The sequence below is a fragment of the Anomaloglossus baeobatrachus genome, chromosome 9, assembly GCF_048569485.1.
Source record: "Anomaloglossus baeobatrachus isolate aAnoBae1 chromosome 9, aAnoBae1.hap1, whole genome shotgun sequence".
Taxonomy (NCBI): domain Eukaryota; kingdom Metazoa; phylum Chordata; class Amphibia; order Anura; family Aromobatidae; genus Anomaloglossus; species Anomaloglossus baeobatrachus.
The window spans coordinates 188896687-188920447 of NC_134361.1; the positions used below are offsets into that span (position 1 = coordinate 188896687).

The following is a 23761-nucleotide window of genomic DNA, read 5'->3' on the forward strand; positions in this document are numbered from 1 at the left end:
ATTTAATCTCTTTATTCTTTGTACAGGGCAACGTGTTTCAGAGATCGCTGTCTCCTTCATCAGGACATCAAATAACAGTATCTTTTCTTTGATGTCCTGATGAAGGAGACCGCGATATCTGAAACGCGTTGACCTGTACAAAGAATAAAGAGATGAAATAATTAACATCAGATTCCTTGGTGATAGCGCGGCATATACCCGATTTCTCCTCCATTACACTATTATGCTCGGTACTCGTAACTAGTGATGAGTGAGCACTACCATGCTCGGGTGGTCCGTACTCGTAACAAGCAGTTAATGCTCGGATGGGCGTGACTTGAGTTCCCGAGTATAATGGAAGTCAATGGGGAACTTGAGCGTTTTTACGGACGATGTCCAGGAAAAATGTTTGAATTCCCCGTTGACTTCCATTATTCTTGGGTATTCGAGTCGTGCCCATCTTGCGCAGCTTGGCCGAGTATCACAGGTACTTGGATATTTAGTCCGTGAAACAACAATCACAAAGCACAAGCTTGCTTCACTGCATGATTTGTGCAGTCCAGGTTGAGCCGTTTGCAGTCTCTGGTTCTTCCCGTGGATAAATCAATGTTCTTGAACATAGTGTGACCCCAAAAAAAACAAAACCCACCCTCCTTCACTCTGAAATGCTCTGTTTATGGCTAGCTGCATGTGGTCGGAGACCCAAATAGGCCAATCATTGACTTTGTATAGTGCTCATTACTCGCGTCTAGGGCTGAGCAGATCCGAACCGTATAATCCGGATCCACGCGTTTTCAAAGTTTCCGGGTGCCAAATCCGGATCCGGAATTCTGGTTGCACGATCCGGATCCGGCACTGGGGAAAATAATTGAAAGTTAAAGAATACCAGAAATAAAACAGCGTTTCATACTTACCGAGACTCTGTGCCATGGCGGCACACTGCTTCCGGGTCACGCATTCACTTTCTGTACTATGCATCATATACACACAGTTTTCCGTGTTTTCCCCGCCCACCAGCCGCCCTCTCATCTGTGATTGGTTGCAGGCAGACCGCGCCCCCAGCGTGTGACAGAATCTGCCTGCCGTGCAGTCATTGCGGCTTAGGCCTTGTGTGCACAGCCAGCGATCGTGCTCTATGGCCGCTGGCTATGTAGCAGAGTTAAAGCAGCGTGGGACCTTGTCTAGATTACACCGGAGCTGCAGGGTGTTGGGGGTTAATAAAGTGGTAAAGGAGTGTGTGTATTTGTACTTCATTCCAAATAAAGGATTTTTCTCTGTTTATTTACATTCACTTACAGGTTAGTGTGATGAAGGTATCTCATAGACGCCTTTGCCATTACTAACCTAGGGTTTAGTAGCAGTTGTGTGCTGCTATTAACCCCGTATTACCCCAATTGCCATCGCATCAGGGCAATCGAGAAGAGCCGGTATTGCATCGGGATTTTCAAATCTAAAAGATGCGGCAATAGCGAGCGGCTGCGGGCTGGAATACCAGCCCCCAGCCGGCATTATCATGGTTGGGGGTGAAAATTAGTTGGTACCGCACGTCGGTTTTCTTTTTAGTTATTTATTTAAATTTAAAAAAAAAGCTGCATCACCGACACAGGACGCATCACACACTTCTGACAGCAGCGTGCATGTGTTTCTGTGTACATGCACGCTCATATTGAGAGTCATGCTGATGTCATGTCATGAAGACATGCCGATATCATGTCAGACTTGTACGAGTCTGACAGTGCATCACCGACACAGCTGCACACTTCTAACAGGAACGTGCATGTGTTTCTGAAAGACATGCACGTTCACCTACTGACCCGTAGACATTTGCACTGCTTTCCCCGCCCACTGGCCATCCTGCCGCCTGTGATTGGTTGCAGTCAGCTGACACGCTGCCACGAAGGGTGGGGGCGCGTCTATCTGCAACCAATTACACGTGCCGGTGGGCGGGCAAAACAATGAACATTGAATTGTCGGCTCCGGAAGGGAAAAGCGTGACTCGGAAGGAGTGTCCGCCATTACACAGCGTCGGGTGAGTACACCGCGTGTGCTCCTTTCCCCCCTATCCCCTCCACAAACATTTTTAATCTCCGGATTCTGGTCCCCATAGACTTAAATGGGCACCAGAATCCGGAGCAGATCCAGATTTTATTTTCAATCTGGCAGGGATCTGCCGGTTTCGGATTTTGGCGGATTCAATCAACTCTACTCGCGTCGAGTTTTGACCAGCTCAAATCGAAGAATGAGCATTCGAGCACGTTAGTGCTCGCCCATCATGAGCTATAAACTTTTCTGTCAGAACCAGCTTACTGATTAATTCTTAGTTTACTTATTCTGCCAGAAATAGTGCAACACGGATGCTATAAAAGGCAATCGTGCAAACCATCTAATAAGACTCGATAGCAAATAAAACTCGATTTAGCCAAAGATGCATACAATTAGGTTAAATTGCAAGCAAAGGAGTTTATGATGTTTAAGCAATGGACATAAATTATATACATGCATTCATACCATACAGGCAAATCATGTGCCTACCATGGGGGGTCTTGGAGAGATGAGGCCTTGTTCTACTGGAAAAGTGGTGGAAACTTCAGACCTTCTATCCTACATGGAAAACTTCAGACATTCTGTCCTACATGGCAAACTTCAGACCTTCTCTCCTACATGGCAAACTCCAGACCTTCTGTCCTAATTGAAAACTTCAGACCTTCTGTCCTACATGGCAAACATCAGACCTTCTGTCCTACATGGCAAACTTCAGATCTTTTGTCCTACATGGCAAACTTCAGACCTTCTGTCCTACGTGGCAAACTTCAGATCTTCTGTCCTACATGGAAAACTTCAGACCTTCTGTCCTATATGGCAAACATTAGACCTTCTATCCTACATGGCAAACTTCAGACCTTCTGTCCTACATGGCAAACATCAGACCTTTTGTCCTACATGGCAAACTTCAGACCTTCTGTCCTACATGGCAAACTTCAGACCTTCTGTCCTACATGGCACACTTCAGACCTTCTGTGTCCTACATGGCAAACTTCAGACCTTCTGTCCTATATGACAAACTCCAGACCTTCTATCCTGCATGGCAAACTTCAGACCTTCTGTCCTACATGGCAAACCTCAGACCTTCTGGCCTACATGGCAAACTTCAGACCTTCTGTCCTACTTGGCAAACTTCAGACCTTCTGTCCTACATGGCAAACTCCAGACCTTCTGTCCTACATGGAAAACTTCAGACCTTCTGTCCTACATGGCAAACGTCAGACCTTCTGTCCTACATTGCAAACTTCAGATCTTCTCTCCTGCATTGCAAACGTCAGACCTTCTGTCCTATATGGCAAATGTCAGACTTTCTGTCCTACATGGCAGACTTCAGACCTTCTATCCTACATGGCAAACTTCAGACCTTCTGTCCTACATGGCAAACTTCAGACCTTCTGTCCTACATGGCACACTTCAGACCTTCTGTGTCCTACATGGCAAACTTCAGACCTTCTGTCCTATATGACAAACTCCAGACCTTTTGTCCTACGTGGCAAACTTCAGATCTTCTGTCCTACATTGCAAACTTCAGATCTTCTCTCCTGCATTGCACACGTCAGACCTTCTGTCCTATATGGCAAATGTCAGACTTTTTGTCCTACGTGGCAAACTTCAGACCTTCTGTCCTACATGGCAAACATTAGACCTTCTGTCCTACATGGCAAACTTCAGACCTTCTGTCCTACATGGCAACCTTCAGACCTTCTGTCCTACATGGCAAACTTCAGCCCTTCTGTGTCCTACATGGCAAACGTCAGACCTTCTGTCCTACATGGCAAACTTCAGATCTTCTGTCCTACATGGCCTACTTCAGACCTGTCCTACATGGCAAACTTCAGACCTTCTGTCCTACATGGCAAACGTCAGACCTTTTCTCCTACATGGCAAACGTCAGACCTTCTGTCCTACATGGCAAACGTCAGACCTTCTGTCCTACATGGCAAACGTCAGACCTTCTGTCCTACATGGCAAACGTCAGACCTTCCGTCCTACATGGCAAACTTCAGATCTTCTGTTTTACTTGGCAAACTTCAGATCTTCAGTCCTACATGGCAAACTTCAGATCTTCTGTCCTACATGGCAAACTTCAGATCTTCTGAAGTTTGCCATGTAGGACACAAAATCTGAAGTTTGCCATGTAGGACAGATCTTCTGTCCTACATGGCAAGCTTCAGACCTTTTGTCCTACATGGCAAAACACCGCCTTTTTGAAGGTCTGTTTGTGTCTTTGGTTTGTAGCTGTCATTGTACCAAGACAGATATATTAGTTGGTTCCCTCTGGATTTGTATGTGATTCACGATTGAGAACAGTAATTCTCGATATGACACAGTCTGTGTACCATGCTTCAGAATATGCTGGTGCTATATAAAATGACAGCAGGCTTTTACATCTCGTCACATTTTTTTTTAATGTCTATTTTCCCTTCCATCTTCTCAGGATGAGTATAAAGTTGTGTAACTCTAAAGTTTGTTGTTTTTTTTTTAATTGTCCAATGTTTTTACAAATTGAAAAAGGTCAAAGACACAGAAGCTTAAAATTACGTACATTACAGTAGTCAAACGGAGGATAAGATAAATCCACTTAAAAAAGAAAAAAAAAAAAGATACTCAATGTTGTAAAAAGCATAAGCGATAAAGGGATGTTTTAAGGAAACAAAGAGAAAAGGGTTATTATTAAAACTGATGCCTGTAACAGCAATATTCGCTAAACGGTAAATTCACCGGCTGAGGCGTAGGCACAGTGTCAACACATAATACAGTTTAATGTTCTGTCTATTATTCTCTGCATTGTGTGATACACACATTAATGCATTTTGTTCTACTTCACTTACAAGAGTGAGGTAATTCAAAGGTTATTCTGTGTAATAAAATATAAAAAGTTTAAGACTAGTTTCCTGCACTTACAGCATTTTGTTGTCTTGCGTTAACACCGGTCTAATTCTTCTTCAGGCCATTATAGGAAGCATTTGGCTAGAGTTCATTTGGAAAATATTTCACTATCATGACTGTGTCCCACTCTGGGGAGACCTCTGGCCAGTCACCTTATTCTTCGCAGGTCTACAACTTGTATTTGAGTGGATCTACTTTCTTATAGTACTGTAGGTGTTAAGCACTCTTTTGTATCCGGCTGTCCTTTGTAGCCTTAATCGCAGGTGCAGCTCTTTTGTCACCACTCCCCTTTCCTATAAAATGTCACGTTTCTTACCCTCTGATTCCAGTTATAGATTTTCATTCTTTGCTAAGCACTTTGGGGGGAGCCTGTCTCTGGAAGAAGCTGAGGAGTCATGACTATTGCAGCTGTGGTGTTTAGCTGCATTGGAGGAGTTTGGAGTGTTTTCCTTTTTCTGTATTTTTTCCCTATGTGTCTTCCTTACCTTCTATTGTATTTTTTGCAGTGATGAGACTAGTGTTCTCACCTGCCATTTCACTAGCTAGGGTGAGTTTTTTTTATGGCAAGCAAGAGACTAGGCGCATGAAGGACCTTTATAGATTTATAGGGACGATAGAGAGCACAGTCTAAAAACTATGGTGAGTTGCAGAAGGTGTCCCTTCTACCCCTCTGCGTTTGACCAGGGCCTTCCTTCATTTTCATTCCAGTTGTTACCCTTGTGTTGTGCTGTACGCTGTATGTCTGTACACTCTGGCATGACAGTCACCTGAAGCTCATGGGCTGCAGTGCAAAATCTTTAACAGAATCCACTGTATACTATGTGCCATTAAAAATACTGGTGTTTTCTTGTAGTGGAGGAGCCTTTGCAATAGCTACCTCTGTACCACATACCGCTGATACTCTTCTCTACTCTAATGACCACTTTATTAAAGACACCTATCTAGTAGCGCATTGAACCTCCTCTGGCCTTCAGAAGTGCAGCATATTGTGGAATATAGTCTTCTTGGTGTTACAATTGTTCTCCTGGAATATTGGCCCATGAGGACTTAGTAGCTTCTTGCAGTTGCAGCGTGATAAACGAAGGCTTTGACATTATTGGAATAACCAGTTGTACCTTGAGGCTTTTACCTGAAGACTGTGAAGGTCAGAAAAGCTAGGAAAACAAGTGGTTATGTTCTAGGAATCAATCCATGACTATACGACCCTTAGGGCTTGTGCCCACGATCGTAAAATTTGGACGAGTGTTATCTGTTGTTTTATCCAGATAGCACTTCTCATGTTATTTTTTTGGGGCTGTGCACATGTCCGATTTTTTTTCCTGTCCAAGGCAAAAATTGCAGCATGCATGATTTGCTTCTGAGAATTCGATGGCACTCACCCATTCAATTCTAGAAGGTCTATGGAAAAATCAGACAGCAATCGGATTTCACAGACTGACAATACACTGTGTGCAGAATTATTAGGCAAGTTGTATTTTAGAGGATTTTTTTTATTCTTTTATTCTTATTCAACAACTATGCTCTCAATCAACCCAAAAGACTCCTAAAGATCTTAATATTTTTGGAAGTTGGAGTGTTTTTTTTTTTAGATTTGGCTATCTTAGGAGGATATCTGTTTGTGCAGGTAACTATTACTGTGCAGAATTATTAGGCAACTTAATAAAAAACAAATATATTTCCATCTCACTTGTTTATTTTCACCAGGTAAACCAATTTAACTGCAAAAAAATTAGAAATAAACATTTCTGACATGCAAAAACAAAACCCCAAAAAATAGTGACCAGTATAGCCACCTTTCTTTATGATGACACTCAGCAGCGTACCATCCATAGATTCTGTCAGTTGCTTGATGTGTTTACGATCAACATTGCGTGCAGCAGCCACCACAGCCTCCAGACACTGTTCCGAGAGGTGTACTTTTTTCCCCTCCCTGTAGATCTTACATTTTATGAGGGACCACAGGTTCTCTATGGGGTTCAGATCAGGTGAATAAGGGGGCCATGTCATTATTTTTTCATCTTTTAGACCTTTACTGGCCAGCCACGCTGTCGAGTAGTTGGATGTATGTGATGGAGCATTGTCCTGCATGAAAATCATGTTTTTCTTGAATGATACCGACTTCTTCCTGTACCACTGATTGAAGAAGTTGTCTTCCAGAAACTGGCAGTAGGTCTGGGAGTTGAGCTTCACTCCATCCTCAACCCGAATAGGTCCCACAAGTTCATCTTTGATGATACCAGCCCATACCAGTACCCCACCTTCACCTTGCTGGCGTCGGAGTGCAGCTCTCTGCACTTTACTCATCCAGCCTCTGGCCCATCCATCTGGCCCATCAGGAGTCACTCTCATTTCATCAGTCCATAAAACCTTTAAAAAATCAGTCTTAAGATATTTGTTGGCCCAGTCTTGACGTTTTATCTTATGTTTCTTGTTCAAAGATGTGGTTTTTCAGCCTTCCTTACCTTGGCCATGTCCCTGAGTATGGCACACCTTGTGCTTTTTGATACTCCAGTAACATTGCAGCTCTGAAATATGCCAAACTGGTGACAAATGGCATCTTGGCAGCTTCACGCTTGATTTTCCTCAATTCATGGGCAGTTATTTTGCGCCTTTTTTCCCCAACACGCTTCTTGCAACCCTGTTGGTTATTTGCCATGAAACGCTTGATTGTCCAGTGATCACGCTTCCAAAGTTTGGCAATTTCAAGACTGCTGCATTACTCTGCAAGACATCTCACAATTTTGGACTTTTCAGAGCCCGTCAAATCTCTCTTCTGACCCATTTTGCCAAAGGAAAGGAAGTTGCTTAATAATTAAGCACACCTTATATAGGATGTTGATGTCATTACACCACACCCCTCCTCATTACAGAGATGCACATCACCTGATTTACTTAATTGGTAGTTGGCTGTCAAGCCTATACAGCTTGGAGTAGGACAACATGGATCAAAATGATCATGTGATCAAAATACTCATTGGCCTAATAATTCTGCACATAGTGTATAGAGAAGGGGAGAAAAGGACATTTTTGTGTACTCACCGTAAAATGTCTTTCTTGGAGCCTTTCATTTGGGGACACAGACAGTGGGTTATATGTTGTCTCCAGGGGAGGCTTGACACTAGGTTTAAAAAAGAGTTAGCTCCTCCCCCCACAGCATATAACCCCAGCTAGGCGGGAACTAGCTCAGTTTGGTGTAAAAGCAGTAGGAAAAGGACAACCAAAACCACAAGGGCGGGAGCTGTGTCCCCCAATGAAAGGCTCCAAGAAAGACATTTTACGGTAAGTACACAAAAATGTCCTTTCCTTTCTCGCCTTTTCATTGGGGGACACAGACAGTGGGATGTCCCAAAGCAGTCCCTGGGTGGGAGCTGAACTATTAACAGTGTAGAACATCAGCCTAAGAGCTGACTAACAACTGCAACTGCAGGGAACACACAACAAACACTGTCAAGAACCGAGCAGTGGCCACTTATAAATGGGCCACTGCCACCTGAAGGACTTGTCTTCCAAGAGCAGCATCCGCGGATGCATGCGTATGCACTCTGTAGAATTTTGTGAACGTGTGCACACTGGACCAGGTAGCGACCTTGCAAAGTTGGGCCACCAAAGCCTGATGGCGGATAGCCCAGGAGGCACCCACTGCTCGTGTAGAGTGGGCCCGCACAGATTGAGGGGGAACCGCACCTCGTGCTCTGTATGCCTCACAAATGGCAGTCCTGATCCATCGAGAAATCGTGGATTTAGATGCCGGGTTGCCCTTTTTGTGTCCTACTGGGAGGACGAAGAGGGCATCGGACTTGCGCAACGGCGCTGTTCTGGAGATGTATATCCGCAGAGCCCTGACAAGATCGAGAGTGTGAAGGGCTTTCTCAAAGGAGTGGACCGGGGCCGGGCAGAATGACGGCAACACAATGTCCTCGTTCAGGTGGAAAGAGGATACGACCTTCGAAAGGAAGGCGGGGGAAGGCCGAAGGACCACCTTATCATGATGGAATATCAGTTAAGGTGAGCGACAGGAAAGCACTGCCAGTTCGGACACTCGCCTGATAGAGGTAATAGCAACTAAAAAGGCAACTTTCCAGGACAGTCGTTGAAGAGAGATTTCTCTGAGAGGTTCGAAAGGAGGAAGTTGAAGGACTCCCAGAACCAGATTCAGATCCCAGGGATCTAAGGGGTGGCGATAAGGAGGGATCAAATGCGCTACCCCTTGAAGAAAGGTACAGACCTGAGGGCGAGAAGCCAGCTGCTTCTGGAAAAAAAATCGACAAGGCAGAAACTTGTCCTTTAAGGGTACTGAGAGCAAGACCCGAGTCCAGACCGTCTTGCAGAAAAGCAAGAACATTAGGGATTGAAAAGGTCAGGGGCGACCGATTATGACGGTCACACCAGGAGAGATAGGTCTTCCAGGTCCTGTGGTAAATGCTGGAGAAGAAAGGCTTCCGAGCATTAAGCATGGTATGAACTACCCTGGAAGAAAGACCCGATTTGGCTAGAATCAGGGATTCAAGCGCCACGCCGTCAAATGCAGCTGTGCTGTATTCTGGTGGAATATTGGACCTTGCGACAGAAGATCCAGGCGGTCGGAAAGACGCCAGGGAGTGTCGCTGAGAAGTTGGAGGAGCTCTGGATACCAGGATCTCCTGGGCCAGTCCGGGGCCACGAGGATCACCGGGATTCCCTCCGCTTTGATTTTCTTGATTACTCTCGGAATGAGAGGAAACGGAGGGAAGATGTAGGGCAGGCGAAACTGCGACCACGGAAAGACTAGGGCGTCGGAGCCGAGCGCTAGCGGGTCTCTCGACCGAGATATGAAGGGACGTATTTTGGCATTCATTCGAGACGCCATGAGGTCCACATCCGGGAGTCCCCAACGAAGAGTGATCTGATGGAACACTTCGTCGTGGAGGGACCATTCCCCTGCTGCTAGACCTTGCCTGCTGAGAAAGTCTGCGGCCCAGTTGTCTACACCTGGGATATGGACAGCTGAAATAATGGGGATGTGCTTCTCTGCCCAAAGAAGAATCCTGGATACTTCCTTCATCGCTGCCTTGTTGCGAGTTCCTCCCTGACGGTTGAAGTAAGCCATGACCGTGGCATTGTCTGACTGGATCCGAACAGGGAGGCCCAATAGTAAGGGTTGAAATTTCTGAAGGGCCAAAAATGTGGCTCTGATCTCCAGAACATTGATGTGCAGAGAGCGCTCGGAAGGAGACCAGCGTCCCTGAACAGTGTGGTGGAGAAACACTGCCCCCCAGCCTATCAGGCTGGCATCCATCGTGACTACCTGCCAGTGGACTGGGCGGAAGGACTTCCTTGAGATAGGGATGAGGCTTGAGTCCACCAGACGAGGGAGCTGAGCGCAGACCGAGATAGGCGGACTGACCGGTCCAGGGAAGCTGGATTCTTGTCCCAGGAGGATAGCAGATCCAGTTGTAGAGGGCGCAGATGGAACTGGGCAAAGGACACGGCTTCTATGACCACCACCATCTTGCCTAACACTCTCATTCCATTCCGAAGGGATGTGTGATGGCGAGAGCGGAGGGATTTGGCGGCCCGGATCAGGGAAGACCTCTTGTCCTCTGGAAGAAAAACTCGGGACTGAGCCGTGTTTATCAGCATACCTAGAAAGGTGATGCGCTGATGAGGAATGAGGGATGACTTGTTGAAGTTGATAAGCCACCCTAGCCTTGACAGCGTGTCTAGGCAAATCTGCACGCTTTCTGAGCAAACGTGAATAGAGTTCCCTTTGACAAGAAGGTCGTCCAAATAGGGAACGACCAGGATGCATCTGGGGTGTAAAATGGACATGACGGCCGCCATGACCTTTGTGAAGACCCGAGGCGCAGTGGCCAGCCCAAAGGGGAGGGCCCTGAATTGGAAATGACGGTGTCCTACGGCAAAGCGAAGGAATCGTTGATGAGAGACACACATGGGAATGTGTAAATAAGCATCTTGAACGTCTATGGAAGCTAGGAATTCTCCAGGTTCCATGGCGGCTAGTACTGCTCTCAATGATTCCATTCGGAAAGTTCGAATCCGTACGAATTTGTTCAGCCGTTTGAGGTCCAAGATAGGGCAGACAGAGCCATCTTTTTTGGGAACGACAAAAAGGTTTGAATAGAAACGCAGTAGTAACAAGAAGGATTTGCGGGGCACTACTTTCACTGAGGACTGTCCACATCAAACAATCAGCAGCTAGTTATAGAAAGCACACGCGGTGCTATTGATCTCTGCTGCGACCAGAGGAGACTTCCAGGTCGGACTTTACTGAATACAGCTGCAGGGTGCTTGTTCCAAAAGCATCAGAGCATAGAACATTAAGCAAAGGAAGAAAAAAGGAACAGCACTCACCGGTAATTGCTGTGAAGTGTTCAGGTTTATTTCATGGTCAGAGGATACATGCTTCGGCGTTACAGGGAGGGAATGAGGATGGTTAGCACAAAAAGACTACGGCCGTTTCGCCCCTGTAGGTGGGGCTTCAACAGGTCAGACCTGTTGAAGCCCCACCTACAGGGGCGAAACGGCCGTAGTCTTTTTGTGCTAACCATCCTCATTCCCTCCCTGTAACGCCGAAGCATGTATCCTCTGACCATGAAATAAACCTGAACACTTCACAGCAATTACCGGTGAGTTTGAATAGAAACCTTTGCCAGGGGCACTGGAATGATAACGTTTGCTTACTGTAAAGAGGCTATGGCCTGAAATAAGGCCTGGCTTTGCGTTTTCGACTTTGGAAGACGAGAACGCAGAAACCTGTTGGCCGGCAGGGAATGGAAATCGATCTTGTAACCTGAGGTGACGATTTCTCGAACCCAAGCATCATGAGTGGGGTCTAGCCAGATATCCCGAAAAAGCAGAAGCCGCCCTCCCACAGGAGTCGGATCTGCGGGATACCTGGCGTCATGCTGAGGGGGCCTGTACAGAGCGAGGTCCTTTGGGTTTAGGTTGCTTGGAGTGGGAACGCCAAGAAGAGCCCCTTGAGGGACCGGATCCTTGATCTGAGCATTGGGACGGTCCTTGGGCCGATGGTTTTTGGGGGGCAGGCCAAAAGGACTGCCTGCGCCAAGAAGATTTTTTGAAATTTGGTACTTTTACCACCCGTCGCCTCAGATATGAGTTTGTCCAGGGATTCACCAAACAGATGAAGACCCTGGAAGGGAAGTGTGGACAGGGACTTCTTGGAGGCACTGTCCGCATTCCATATTTTTAGCCACAGAACCCTGCAGGCGAAGACAGCATTGGCTGCCGTTAGGGCTGACCAGCTAGCTGCATCTAGGGAGCCATGAAGAAAATAATTAGAGGCGAGAGAGAACAAATCAAGAATTTCAAGAGCCTCTGGAGGAATATTGCAAGGGCGAAGCAACTTGCGCAGGTTCCTACTCCACACGCTCATAGCTCTTGCCACCCATGTTATAGGCAAACAGGGGGCGCAGAGAGGAGCCCGAAGCCTGGAAAATAGATTTGACCGCAGCCTCAACTGCGCGGTCGGACGAGTCCTTGAGAGACGCGTTGTCTGAAACAGACATAACCGTGTGTTTAGCCAGTCTGGATACTGGCAGAACCACAACGGGGGGTACCGACCAGGGCTTAACCATTTCCAGAGGAAAGGGATAAGCGAATGAAGGAGGATGATTTTTTATTAAACCTCCTATCAGGGTGATCCCACCGTTTAGATATGATTTGATGAAAAATCGGATCCTGGGCAAAGGACTTAGGAGGCTTCTTGGCTCGCTTGATTGCCGACTGAGAAGTCGGGTCCGAGGGCTGATCAGAAATCGACAGAGAGTGATTGACAGCCACTATTAAAGTGTCTTCCATATGCCTCTCAGAAGGGACATCTGAATCAGAGTCAGAGTCTCGGGAATCGTGACTACTAAAGGTCACGGAGCCGGAGTCAGACTGACCATCGTGTGAGTTAGACGAGGCGGAGCGGTCGCAATGGCGACAACATATAACCCACTGTCTGTGTCCCCCAATGAATAGGCGAGAAAGGAACTATTTTTTCTCCACCTCTGAGAAAATTGGATCGCACTCTGATACTCAAACTCTAATCAGAGTGTGATTGGCATAATTGGACTGATCTTCTTGGATGAGAGAAAAACAGTTCTAAAGGGTACTTTAAACGCTGCGATCTCGCGAGATCGCAAGTAATCGTACCCGCCCCCGTCGGTTGTGCGACACGGGCAAATCACTGCCCGTGGCGCACAACCTCATTAGTCCCCGTCACACGGACTTACCTGCCCTGCGACGTCGCTCTGGCCAGCGAACCACCTCCTTTCTAAGGGGGGCGGTTCGTGCGGCGTCACAGCGACGTCACATGGCAGGCGTCCAATAGAAGCGGTGGGGCGGAGATGAGCGGGACGTAACATCCCGCCCACCTCCTTCCTTCCCCATTGCCGGTGGATGCAGGTAAGGAGATGTTCGTCGCTCCTGCGGTATCACACACAGCGATGTGTGGTGCCGCAGGAACGAGGAACAACATCGCTAATAAAGCAGACCACAATTTTTGGTTTCAGGACGACCTCTCCACGGCAAACGATTTTGACCTATTTTGCGATTATTTAAGATCGCTCGTAGGTATTACACACTGCGATCTCGTTAATGAAGCCGCATGTGCGTCACAAACACCGTGACCCCGAAGATAATTCACTAACGATATTGCAGCGTGTAAAGCCCCCTTAAGTCTTTCTGAAAGTGTCCTACAGCTTCCATGAAGTCAACATTTAGATAATCCCTACTGTCCAAATGTCCATCCACAGTTATCAGAGGATCAAGGTTGTGCTAAGAAAACATTCCCAACATTACTAATCTGTCCCCATCACCCAGGACTGTTGGCACATGACAAAATACAGGGAAGGTCCAACCTTAAAGAAAGGGTAGTAGTCTCTAACAAAGTTGTCTTTCAGTGTATCTATCTAAGACTCTTGGTACAGAAGTGGGGTAAGACTTATTCAGATGTCATTGAAAATCAGCCACGCCCGGATCACAATGCAAGGCTCTCCGTGGTCCTCTTGACCCGAACTTCATTGCCTATTAATCATATCTTCTGAATTCAGTCAGGAGATCTGCGACCAGTCTGTGCATTGAGGTCTGCACATATCCGAGAAAATCGGTTCGTTTTTATGACATGCTAGTACCGTGTTTCTCCAAAAATAAGACAGGGTCTTATATTATTTTTTGCTCTGAAAGAAGGGCTAGGGCTTATTTTCAGGGGATGTCTTATTTTTTGGGGAAACACAGTGAAACCCTTGATAAGCTGCAGTACCCAACAAAATCACTGAAAGTCCACATATAGCATGTACAGTCATATGAAAAAGTTTGGGCACCCCTATTAATGTTAACCCTTTTTCTTTATAACAATTTGGGTTTTTGCAACAGCTATTTCAGTTTCATATATCTAATAACTGATGGACTCAGTAATATTTCTGGATTGAAATGAGGTTTATTGTACTAACAGAAAATGTGCAATCCGCATTTAAACAAAATTTGACCAGTGCAAAAGTATGGGCACCCTTATCAATTTCTGGATTTGAACACTCCTAACTACTTTTTACTGACTTACTAAAGAATTAAATTGGTTTTGTAACCTCATTGAGCTTTGAACTTCATAGGCAGGTGTATCCAATCATGAGAAAAGGTATTTAAGGTGGCCACTTGCAAGTTGTTCTCCTATTTGAATCTCCTATGAAGAGTGGCATCATGGGCTCCTCAAAACAACTCTCAAATGATCTGAAAACAAAGATTATTCAACATAGTTGTTCAGGAGAAGGATACAAAACGTTGTCTTAGAGATTTAAACTGTCAGTTTCCACTGTGAGGAACATAGTAAGGAAATGGAAGAACACAGGTACAGTTCTTGTTAAGCCCAGAAGTGGCAGGCCAAAAAAAATATCAGAAAGGCAGAGAAGAAGAATAGTGAGAACAGTCAAGGACAATCCACAGACCACCTCCAAAGACCTGCAGCATCATCTTGCTGCAGATGGTGTCAATGTGCATCGGTCAACAATACAGCACACGTTGCACAAGGAGAAGCTGTATGGGAGAGTGATGCGAAAGAAGCCGTTTCTGCAAGCACGCCACAAACAGAGTCGCCTGAGGTATGCAAAAGGACATTTGGACAAGCCAGTTACATTTTGGAAGAAGGTCCTGTGGACTGATGAAACAAAGATTGAGTTCTTTGGTCATACAAAAAGGCGTTATGCATGGAGGCAAAAAACACGACATTCCAAGAAAAGCACTTGCTACCCACAGTAAAATTTGGTGGAGGTTCCATCATGCTTTGGGGCTGTGTGGCCAATGCCGGCACCGGGAATCTTGTTAAAGTTGAGGGTCACATGGATTCAACTCAGGATCAGCAGATTCTTGACAATAATGTGCAAGAATCAGTGACGAAGTAGAAGTTACGCAGGGGATGGATATTTCAGCAAGACAATGATCCAAAACACCGCTCCAAATCTACTCAGGCATTCATGCAGAGGAACAATTACAATGTTCTGGAATGGCCATCCCAGTCCCCAGACCTGAATATCATTGAAAATCTGTGGGATGATTTGAAGCGTGCTGTCCATGCTTGGTGACCATCAAACTTAACTGAACTGGATTTGTTTTGTAAACAGGCATGGTCAAATATATCTTCATCCAGGATCCAGGAACTCATTAAAAGCTACAGGAAGCGACTAGAGGCTGTGATTTTTGCAAAAGGAGGATCTACAAAATATTAATGTCACTTTTATGTTGAGGTGCCCATACTTTTGTACCGGTCAAATTTTGTTTAAATGCGGATTGCACATTTTCTATTAGTACAATAAACCTCATTTCAATCCAGAAATATTACTCAGTTTATCAGTTATTAGATATATGAAACTGAAATAGCTGTTGCAAAAACCCAAATTGTTATAAAGAAAAAAGGTTAACATTAATAGGGGTGCCCAAACTTTTTCATATGACTGTATATTTCTTGACATAGTATTAAAAAATGTTTTTTTTTCTTGTTTTTTTACCAATGTACCACATATCTCAAGATCAGATAAGGTCATAGAAAGAGGGTGGTGGTATAAACAATGTTCAGGTTATTAACATTTTTTTTAAGGGCCACCTTTCTTTTTTATATGCAACAATGGACAAACTTGATGAAAAAATGGAAAATATAGGTGATGTACTCATATCACTCATCCATAACACACTGTCACAGATTTAACATACCCTTTGTGAGCCTCTAGAACTCCAAATTAATAAGATTTGTTTTACAAGCCCTTGGGAAATCAATACAGCACACATGATTTGTTGTGTACTGAATGTTTCTGCTTTATTAGTACATGTGACTAGTGATGGGGGAACCTCCCGATGTTCGTGTTCGGGAGACTCGCCCAAACTTTTTGTAACGTTCGAGTTCAGGTTCTGAGATAACGCAAACTTGCGTCCGAACCCCGAACTTGGACTTTACAGTTATGGGATGGGGTGGGGGGGGTCTGTAAAATAAAGAATATAGTTAATAATAAACATTGTCATTATACTTACCACTCCTGCGACGAGTCCTGCAGGCCCGCTCAGCCGCTGTCTCCCAGCCGCTTCTGCTTCCGGGTCCGATTATTAACTTCCGTGGGTATTCACCGCACTGCCCGTCACTCGGCAGTCTTTGCCTATTTTCGGTCGTGTTCGTGTTATATTGTTTAAATGACAGTATATATTGATACGAAAGTAAACTTATTGTTTTGTTCTTTTCTATAGGGGCTGTACATTTTCCTGATTTATGCCATTTATAACAGTGAGGTAAGCATGAAAATGTTTGTTGATGGGAGGTTGTTATTAAAAATTCATGTTAATTTTTTTGGCGGGAGCCCGTCTTCCCTTTTCTGTAAATTAGGGAGGGTAACAACCACATTAAAGATTCAAAATGAAACTCTCTAGCTATAATAAAAATTTTAATAGAACCCCACCGATCACTTAAAAGACAGATCTAGATGGTCCTCAGAATATGGGTTAATGGTGTAAAGAACATATAGTACACTGCTCTATTCATATGTCCAGGGAAAAATGTGCAGAGCTCGACACCAATAAGGGACTCTGATGCTCGACACTATGTGGCGTAGTGTGATGCTAGTCACTAGGTGGCACTAGATACTACTTGCATGCAGTGTGAGTGGAGAGGTAGTCAAACAAGCCGGGATCAGGAACCAGAAGGACACGTCAGAACACAGGGAGCATGCAAAATATATACTTCGGCACACTAAAGAAGGATGTATGAGAAGTCCAGTATGGTGCTGAAAAAGTTTTTTATTTCACATGCAAAGGAAGTCTATAGAAATAGTCCAATGTTTCGAACCGTATGGTTCTTCTTCAAGGACAACAATCTATATAGATGTAGGGGCAGTATCTCTAAGCACCAGTAACTAGGGTAAGGACCCGTATATGTAAATCGATGATAGGTCTGTATGGACTTTTGGGGTACAAGACATCAATATTAACATATGTAATGGGGTGTAGGAACACAGCGCAAGACCATCTCTAATGAGATGGGTCAAGGAAAAATCATCAGTGGTGCTGATGATGGAATTCAGAGTAAATGTGCTTCTCCATAAGCAAAGGCAAAATCGTGTTCGGTTGTGAAATATATGCTTGCTATGGGTAACGACCTCAAGGAGATTTTGTATAAAGGCTAAATGGCTACTTCTGGTGGCTCCTCTTGTTACGTATACTTCCTAGAGGGAATAGGTGACATAGACCCGGTGTATGGACTGCACGGTGCCCTGCGTTGGTGGAGAGTGTGGTGAGGGGTGGAGAGCCACAGAGGTGACACAGGGAGCAGGGAGAAACAAGATCAAGATACCAGGAGAGAACATATAGGATACAGGGAGCAGGAAGAGGCATGGTCAGGAGAAGGTCTGAGGTCAGAAGCCAGTAGGTAACGACAAAGTCAGGGGGACGGGCAGAGCAGAGTCAACTACAGTCCAGGGTCGAGAAGTCTTGATCAGATAACTGTACACAAATGGGAGCCAGGCAATACAACTGGCGACGTTCCAGGCCAGCATGCTCCGTAATAAAGGAGAGCAATCACCCGGAACGAGGAGCATCTGGGAAATCCCCTCCCAGCGTAGTACCCAGTGCTGAGAAACAACCCATCCACAGGAGCTCAAGACAAACAGCAGAGCATTTAAACCTGCAAAATGTTCTCTGTGACAGAACAGGCAAGTACCGGCTCTGCAGGAGAGCATGACAGAACATCACAGAGGACAAGATGCTCTGCACTTTGTAAACATGACAGGGACACAGCACTATGCCGAATAATTTTACCACTTTGTTTCGTCAATCGTTCTGGTCTTAGTAAACTGACTATCACCAATCAAAACTTCTGAGATGAAAAATTTATGGAATTACACAAATTATCTAAAACTGGAAGTACAATTTAAAAAAAAAAAAAAATACCCAAATTTTCATAATACCAAAGTTGAATAAGGTCTTATACTGTTAGTACCTTGTAAAAGCATTCATATACTGCTAGTGCTCTGCAATTTTTACTACTAACTGGTTAGTGTACCCCTTTCACTCATTAAAAAGTCCACCAATTGAGCAGTCTTTCAACATGGACTATCTGAGTAAGCACACCAGCCTCATTTGGTCTAAAAGCTCTATTTGCACAAACGGACAATATATGGATGACATCCATATGTTGTTCTTTTTATTTTTGCAGCCGTATAAGATGTGTCATTGTGAAAAAACTAATAGCACTTGTTCAACAAACACAGAAGAAGCCTGGTCTTTATTGAAGCTTGAACCTTTTAGTATTGCTTCTTTATAGCTCAAAGTATTTCTTTGGACTGCAGCTGGAAAATTGATCTTCTGTGTAGAAGAGGGATCAGGAATAAAAAAAGTTATAATAGCAGAAATTGCGTAATGTAAAATGACAATATGTATAAAAGAAATTCATGTAAACATGTTTATGTATATATATATATATCTAGGTAAGAAATGCCATTCAGAGAATGAAAGAGAAGAAGAAAGCATTATCATTCACGGTGAGTCACCGAATAATTCTAATTATTATTATCCGGTATAAAGTGCAACTGACTTTATACATGAGTCGTAGCAGCTTGGAGTCCGCTGGGTTAAACAACTTTCTTGTTGAATACAAAGTTCCTTTCTTACAGCATAATTCCATACAGTGGCATGTAATGGGCACTGCGTGCCAACATGCCTTGCAAAATGTTAAAGTAAAGGAGTTAAAAAAAGGTGCCAAAACCTGTTTATAAGGGGGTGAGAATCCACTCTTTGGACAAAAATCTGCTGGGTGGATGCTGGGAGTGTCTGCATTTACTATGCAGTTACTGTATTTTCTGTATTGTAATACATACTTTTTTCTCCCCAAAACTGGGGGTAAAATGGGGGTGCGTTTTACAATGCCGATATGGCTTACTGGGGCGGCGATGGTGGAACGGGGTCAGCGATACAGAGGGTGTTTTTGCAGTGTCGCGGTGGCAGCGGGTAGCTGATCTGACTGCGGGCTCTATTGAATCGCCCACATTTGAGGCGATGAACTTCAAGAAAATGGTTGTGGAGGCGGCGCGTGCACAGATTGACATGATGGACTTCAATAAAATGGCCACGGAAGCCTTTCTGCGCACACACCACCTCCATGGCCATTTTCATGAAGTACATCGCGTCAACCGCAGGTGATTCAATGGAGCCCGCAGTGACATCAGGTGCCCACCGCCACAGCGACACCCAGACTCCTGAGTCGATTCACTGCAGTGACACCCCGCAACACATCGGCAGATCAATGGCGCCTGCCACAGTGACACCACCGAGGCCGCAGTATCGCCAACCTTCCATGTGCTGACCCTCCTGAGACACAACACCGCCTCCTCTGAGTCCACAGCATCGCTGACCCTACCCCTGTGACCTTCATGAGCAGCTCCACCACCTCCCCTCCCTCCTGTTAAGAATTAAGATACACTAGGATTATAAGACGGACCCTCATTTTAACATTAAAAATTATTTTTTCCTATCTTCCTCCTCTAAAATTAGGGTGTGTCTTATAGCCTGGGGCATCTTATAAACCAAAAAATATGGTATGTAGTTATTCTGTCTCTTCCTAGAAGCTGTGAATCCAACCGCAATAATTATCAGTCCCTTAGATAACTGTATGATTTACTCACACTTCCAAGCATCAACAGATAGTTCAACTCAGCCCAAACGATGACTTGTAGAAAGACAAGGAGAAACGCTGTAGCTTTCTTCTAGAATCTTGTATTAAGTACAAAGTAAAGACAGGTGAAAAGGAATAATCTGTACAGGGTTGTAGACATGTCTCTTCAGCAATGGTTCCTCTCTAGACTAAACTGAAGGAGAATGGAGGAGCTTTCTATACAGAAGCCAACTAAGGGAGGTACATAGGGACAAACTTCATACAGTCTAATCTACCTAGTAACAATAAGGAATTTCCTGATAGGAGGAAAAATATACAATGCAAGAATTATAAACAACAGGTTGTCCCCATTCATGGGACACAACACTCCCCGTCTGAAATCATATGATTTCACAAGTCCTTCTACGACGTAAGGAGTCGATCCTGTCCCTCGATGTCACGAAACCTGTAACGAGAAAAGAGACAAACACAAAAAATGCAACCGTAATGCACTGAATTCAAGTCCATGCTTGGTTGATGACGCATTGTCCTTGAGTAAAAATGTAAAAGTAGAAAAATGTAAAAAATGAATCCAAGTTCAACAAACCCATTTTCAGATTGGGGAAGCCGCAAACATGCCAACTCTTCCTCCAACCCAATAATCCAACGGTAAAGTTTTAGTCCAAAGGAAAAGTTCAAGGTTCAATTGGACATGGACAGTTGTGTCTCAGTACAGCAGGGGTAAGGAAAGGTACGCTCCCCGCCGTGGCAGTGTCCAACGACAAAGTTAGTTCATGTAACGTCCTCCTTTGGTAAAAGTAGCACAAGTTCGGTGACTGGACGAATCACACACATGTGCCAGCCGTGGCACGTTGAAGACTTGTAGTCGGTGAAACAGTGAGCAATGTGAATAAGACAAGCTACGGCTCGTACCTCAGATGACCAACTTGAGAAGCGCTCGATGCGATAAGGTCTCAGCTTCTGTTTTGATGTCACTGAAGTGTAGCGAGCGGAGACGACCGGTCTAATTTCCTTGTCGGATTCTGGTTCCACCAGCTCGTACATGTTGCCAGCGTAGTTATCGCAGGTCTCCTCGTATAAGATACTTGGAGGTGTCAGCCATATGTTGTCGCCGAGTTTGGATGCAGCAGTGAGTCTCGTTCCTCGGTCGGCTCGGTTTTGTTCTGTGGGAATGTGGTGCCACTGTTCAGCATGATCTCTGTCGAGGATATTTTGCGTAAACTCGACAAAGTGTTTCTCCATCTCTGGTTGTCTTTTCAAGGTGCGTTTTAGAGAGGAGAACCTTGCGGTTGCTTGCTGGGAGTTGTTTGGCAACCTTGGCCTTGGAGACCGAAAGGGTAATGTGGCTACCCAACTGTTAGAGTCATTTTGAGAGAACTCTTTATCCATAATCTTTATGAATTCTTTGTCTTCTCTCATCGGAGCCAATTTGTTGTCTTCATTTGTAGACTCAAACGCTGTTGACCCGAAGTAGTCATCCCAGAGATGATATGCGTCCGCGCAGTTGGGAAGCTGCTGTCGCCACCTGGTGTCGCTCAGCCTCTCTTTCACCCCGTAGTGATGCGGACATGGTTGAAAGTGAGTGCCGCGACCGTTTGGGAGGATATGCGTCTTGTAGGAGGAGATCGTGTCGGGACTCTTCATTTTGCCTAGGCAGACGTTTCCTATGATCACCAAGCCTAAGTTGTAGAGCTGAGCGAATGGTGCGTCGTGTGGCCCGTTTATTTGTTGGCGTACTTTGTGTAGCCGGAGGATGTCCCTTCCAAGCAGAATGAGGATTTTTGCATTATAATCAAGAGGTGGCTGGCGATAGTTCTCAGGTGAGGGTGGTGAAGAGCTGCCTCTGGTGTTGGAACCTCTTCCTGGTTAGCCGGTATCTGGTTGCACTCGAGTGTAGGTAGAGGCATCTCTACGGTATTTTCAAGAGATGTTACCACGAGACCACTGGCTCTTCTTCCGCAAGCTTCTGAGATGCCGCTGCAAGTGCCTAGTGTGTAAGGGTAGGCATTTCCTTTTAAGCCGAACAAGTCGAAGAGTTCAGACGTGGCGAGTGGCCTGTTGCTCTGGTCGTCCAGGATGCTGTATACCTTCACGGCCCTTTCTGGGTGACCTTTGGGATATACCCTTACTAGGCATATTTTTGCACAAGACTTGTCCCAGAGATCTTCTCTGCAGACTTCGGTGCACGAGGAGGATACTGTGAGGTGGTTTGCAGCTTGGCCTGTACTCTCCCCGCCATGACTTGTGGTAGGAGAAGGTGTAGGAGCAGGATCAGGCTGAGATGGGTGGAGCGCTTGTACGTGATCCGGGCTGTCACACTCCATGCACTGGATTGTAACCTTACAGTCCTTGGCAAGGTGTTCTGTAGAGGCACAACACCTGAAACATACTACAAACCTTTTCAAGAGTTTCTTTCTTTCTTGAAGGGGTTTCTTCCTGAAGCCAATGCACTTCTTCAGGGGGTGTGGCAGTTTGTGAATAGGACACTGGCGGTTCGGATTTTCTGCCTTCCCGCCTTCATTGCCCTTGTCTGGTGCTGACGTTGGTGTAGGTGGTAGAACGTCGGTCTTCTTGACTGATACTGGGTCCCTACGTTTTCTGTCATTTTGATGAGGGCTCTCATATCTGGGAGCTGGTGAAGTGGAGCCAGTACGTTCTCCACAGGTGAAGCTGGGGTCTGCCTTACGTTCCACGATGCCGTTGATGAACTCACAGAAGTAGGAGAATGGAGGGAAGGAGACTTGGTGCTCTTTTTTATAGTTTGTTCCTACCATGGTCCACCTTTCCTGCATGTTGTAAGGTAACTTGGCGACTATGGGTTTCACCCCACGAGCGGTGTCCAGGTAGCTGAGGCCAGGTAGATGTGTGTCTGTTTTGGCCAGCTGGAGCTCGGACAGCAGGTCGCTGAGTTCCTGGTACTTTGAAGCATCCTTGCCGGATATTTTGGAAAGGTCGTATAGTTGTTTTAGCAATGCATCTTCAATTGCTTCAGGACTGCCGAAGCCTTTCTCTAGTCTGTCCCATGCTGTTGTGAGACCAGTTGTTGGGTCACTGATGTAGACGGATCTGAGTCTCTTGATTCTCTCAGTAGACCGTGGCCCTAGCCACCTGATTAGCAAGTCCAGCTCTTCAGCAGCCGTAATGCCGAGGTCGCGCGTTGCGGTTTTGAAGGCACACTTCCACCCTCTGTAGTTTTCGGGCTGGTCGTCATACTTTGTAAGACCGGTGTTGGTGAGTTCTCGGCGGATCATGTACCGTGCAAAGTCGGACATGTCTGATCTTTCCGACATTTGGGGCACATTTACTGACTGCGTGGTGCTGGTTGCGTGGTTCGTAGCTTCGTGGTTCGGGAACATGGGAAGGTACGGAGTGGCATAGGCGTTTAGACCAGTGACCGCCGGTTTGGTGTGTACAGTCTCTGTTGTATGTGGGGCTGGAACACGGTTTTTGGGAGTGTAGCGCCTTGCCGGCATGTTAGGTTGCATATAGACATGGGTGTTGGGAATGTTAGTTGTGTTTTGGCTGCTGGGAGGCTCCCTCTGGTGGCCAGGAATGGTTTGGACTTGGACCAGGTGTGTTGTGCAGTGGGTGTTTCCTTTGCTAACTCTCTGCTTATTTAAGTCCTGGTCTGATTGCAGGCTGTTGCCGGATGTCAGTTGTTCTTTGTATCTTCAGCCTGCTTAATCCTGCTCTACACCACATCTACGC

At 45.5% G+C, this 23761-nt stretch overlaps 1 protein-coding gene across 2 annotated transcripts in view; it reads left to right on the forward strand.

Moving 5' to 3' along the window:
• Positions 1-23761, forward strand: part of ADGRD2 (adhesion G protein-coupled receptor D2) — a 322387-nt gene that overhangs the window by 161744 nt on the left and 136882 nt on the right. For both annotated transcript variants that reach the window (XM_075324128.1, XM_075324127.1), the window contains 2 exons: positions 16639-16680; positions 18870-18923. In XM_075324128.1, the coding sequence (XP_075180243.1) occupies positions 16639-16680; positions 18870-18923 (96 nt within the window). The remainder of the gene's footprint in view (positions 1-16638; positions 16681-18869; positions 18924-23761) is intronic.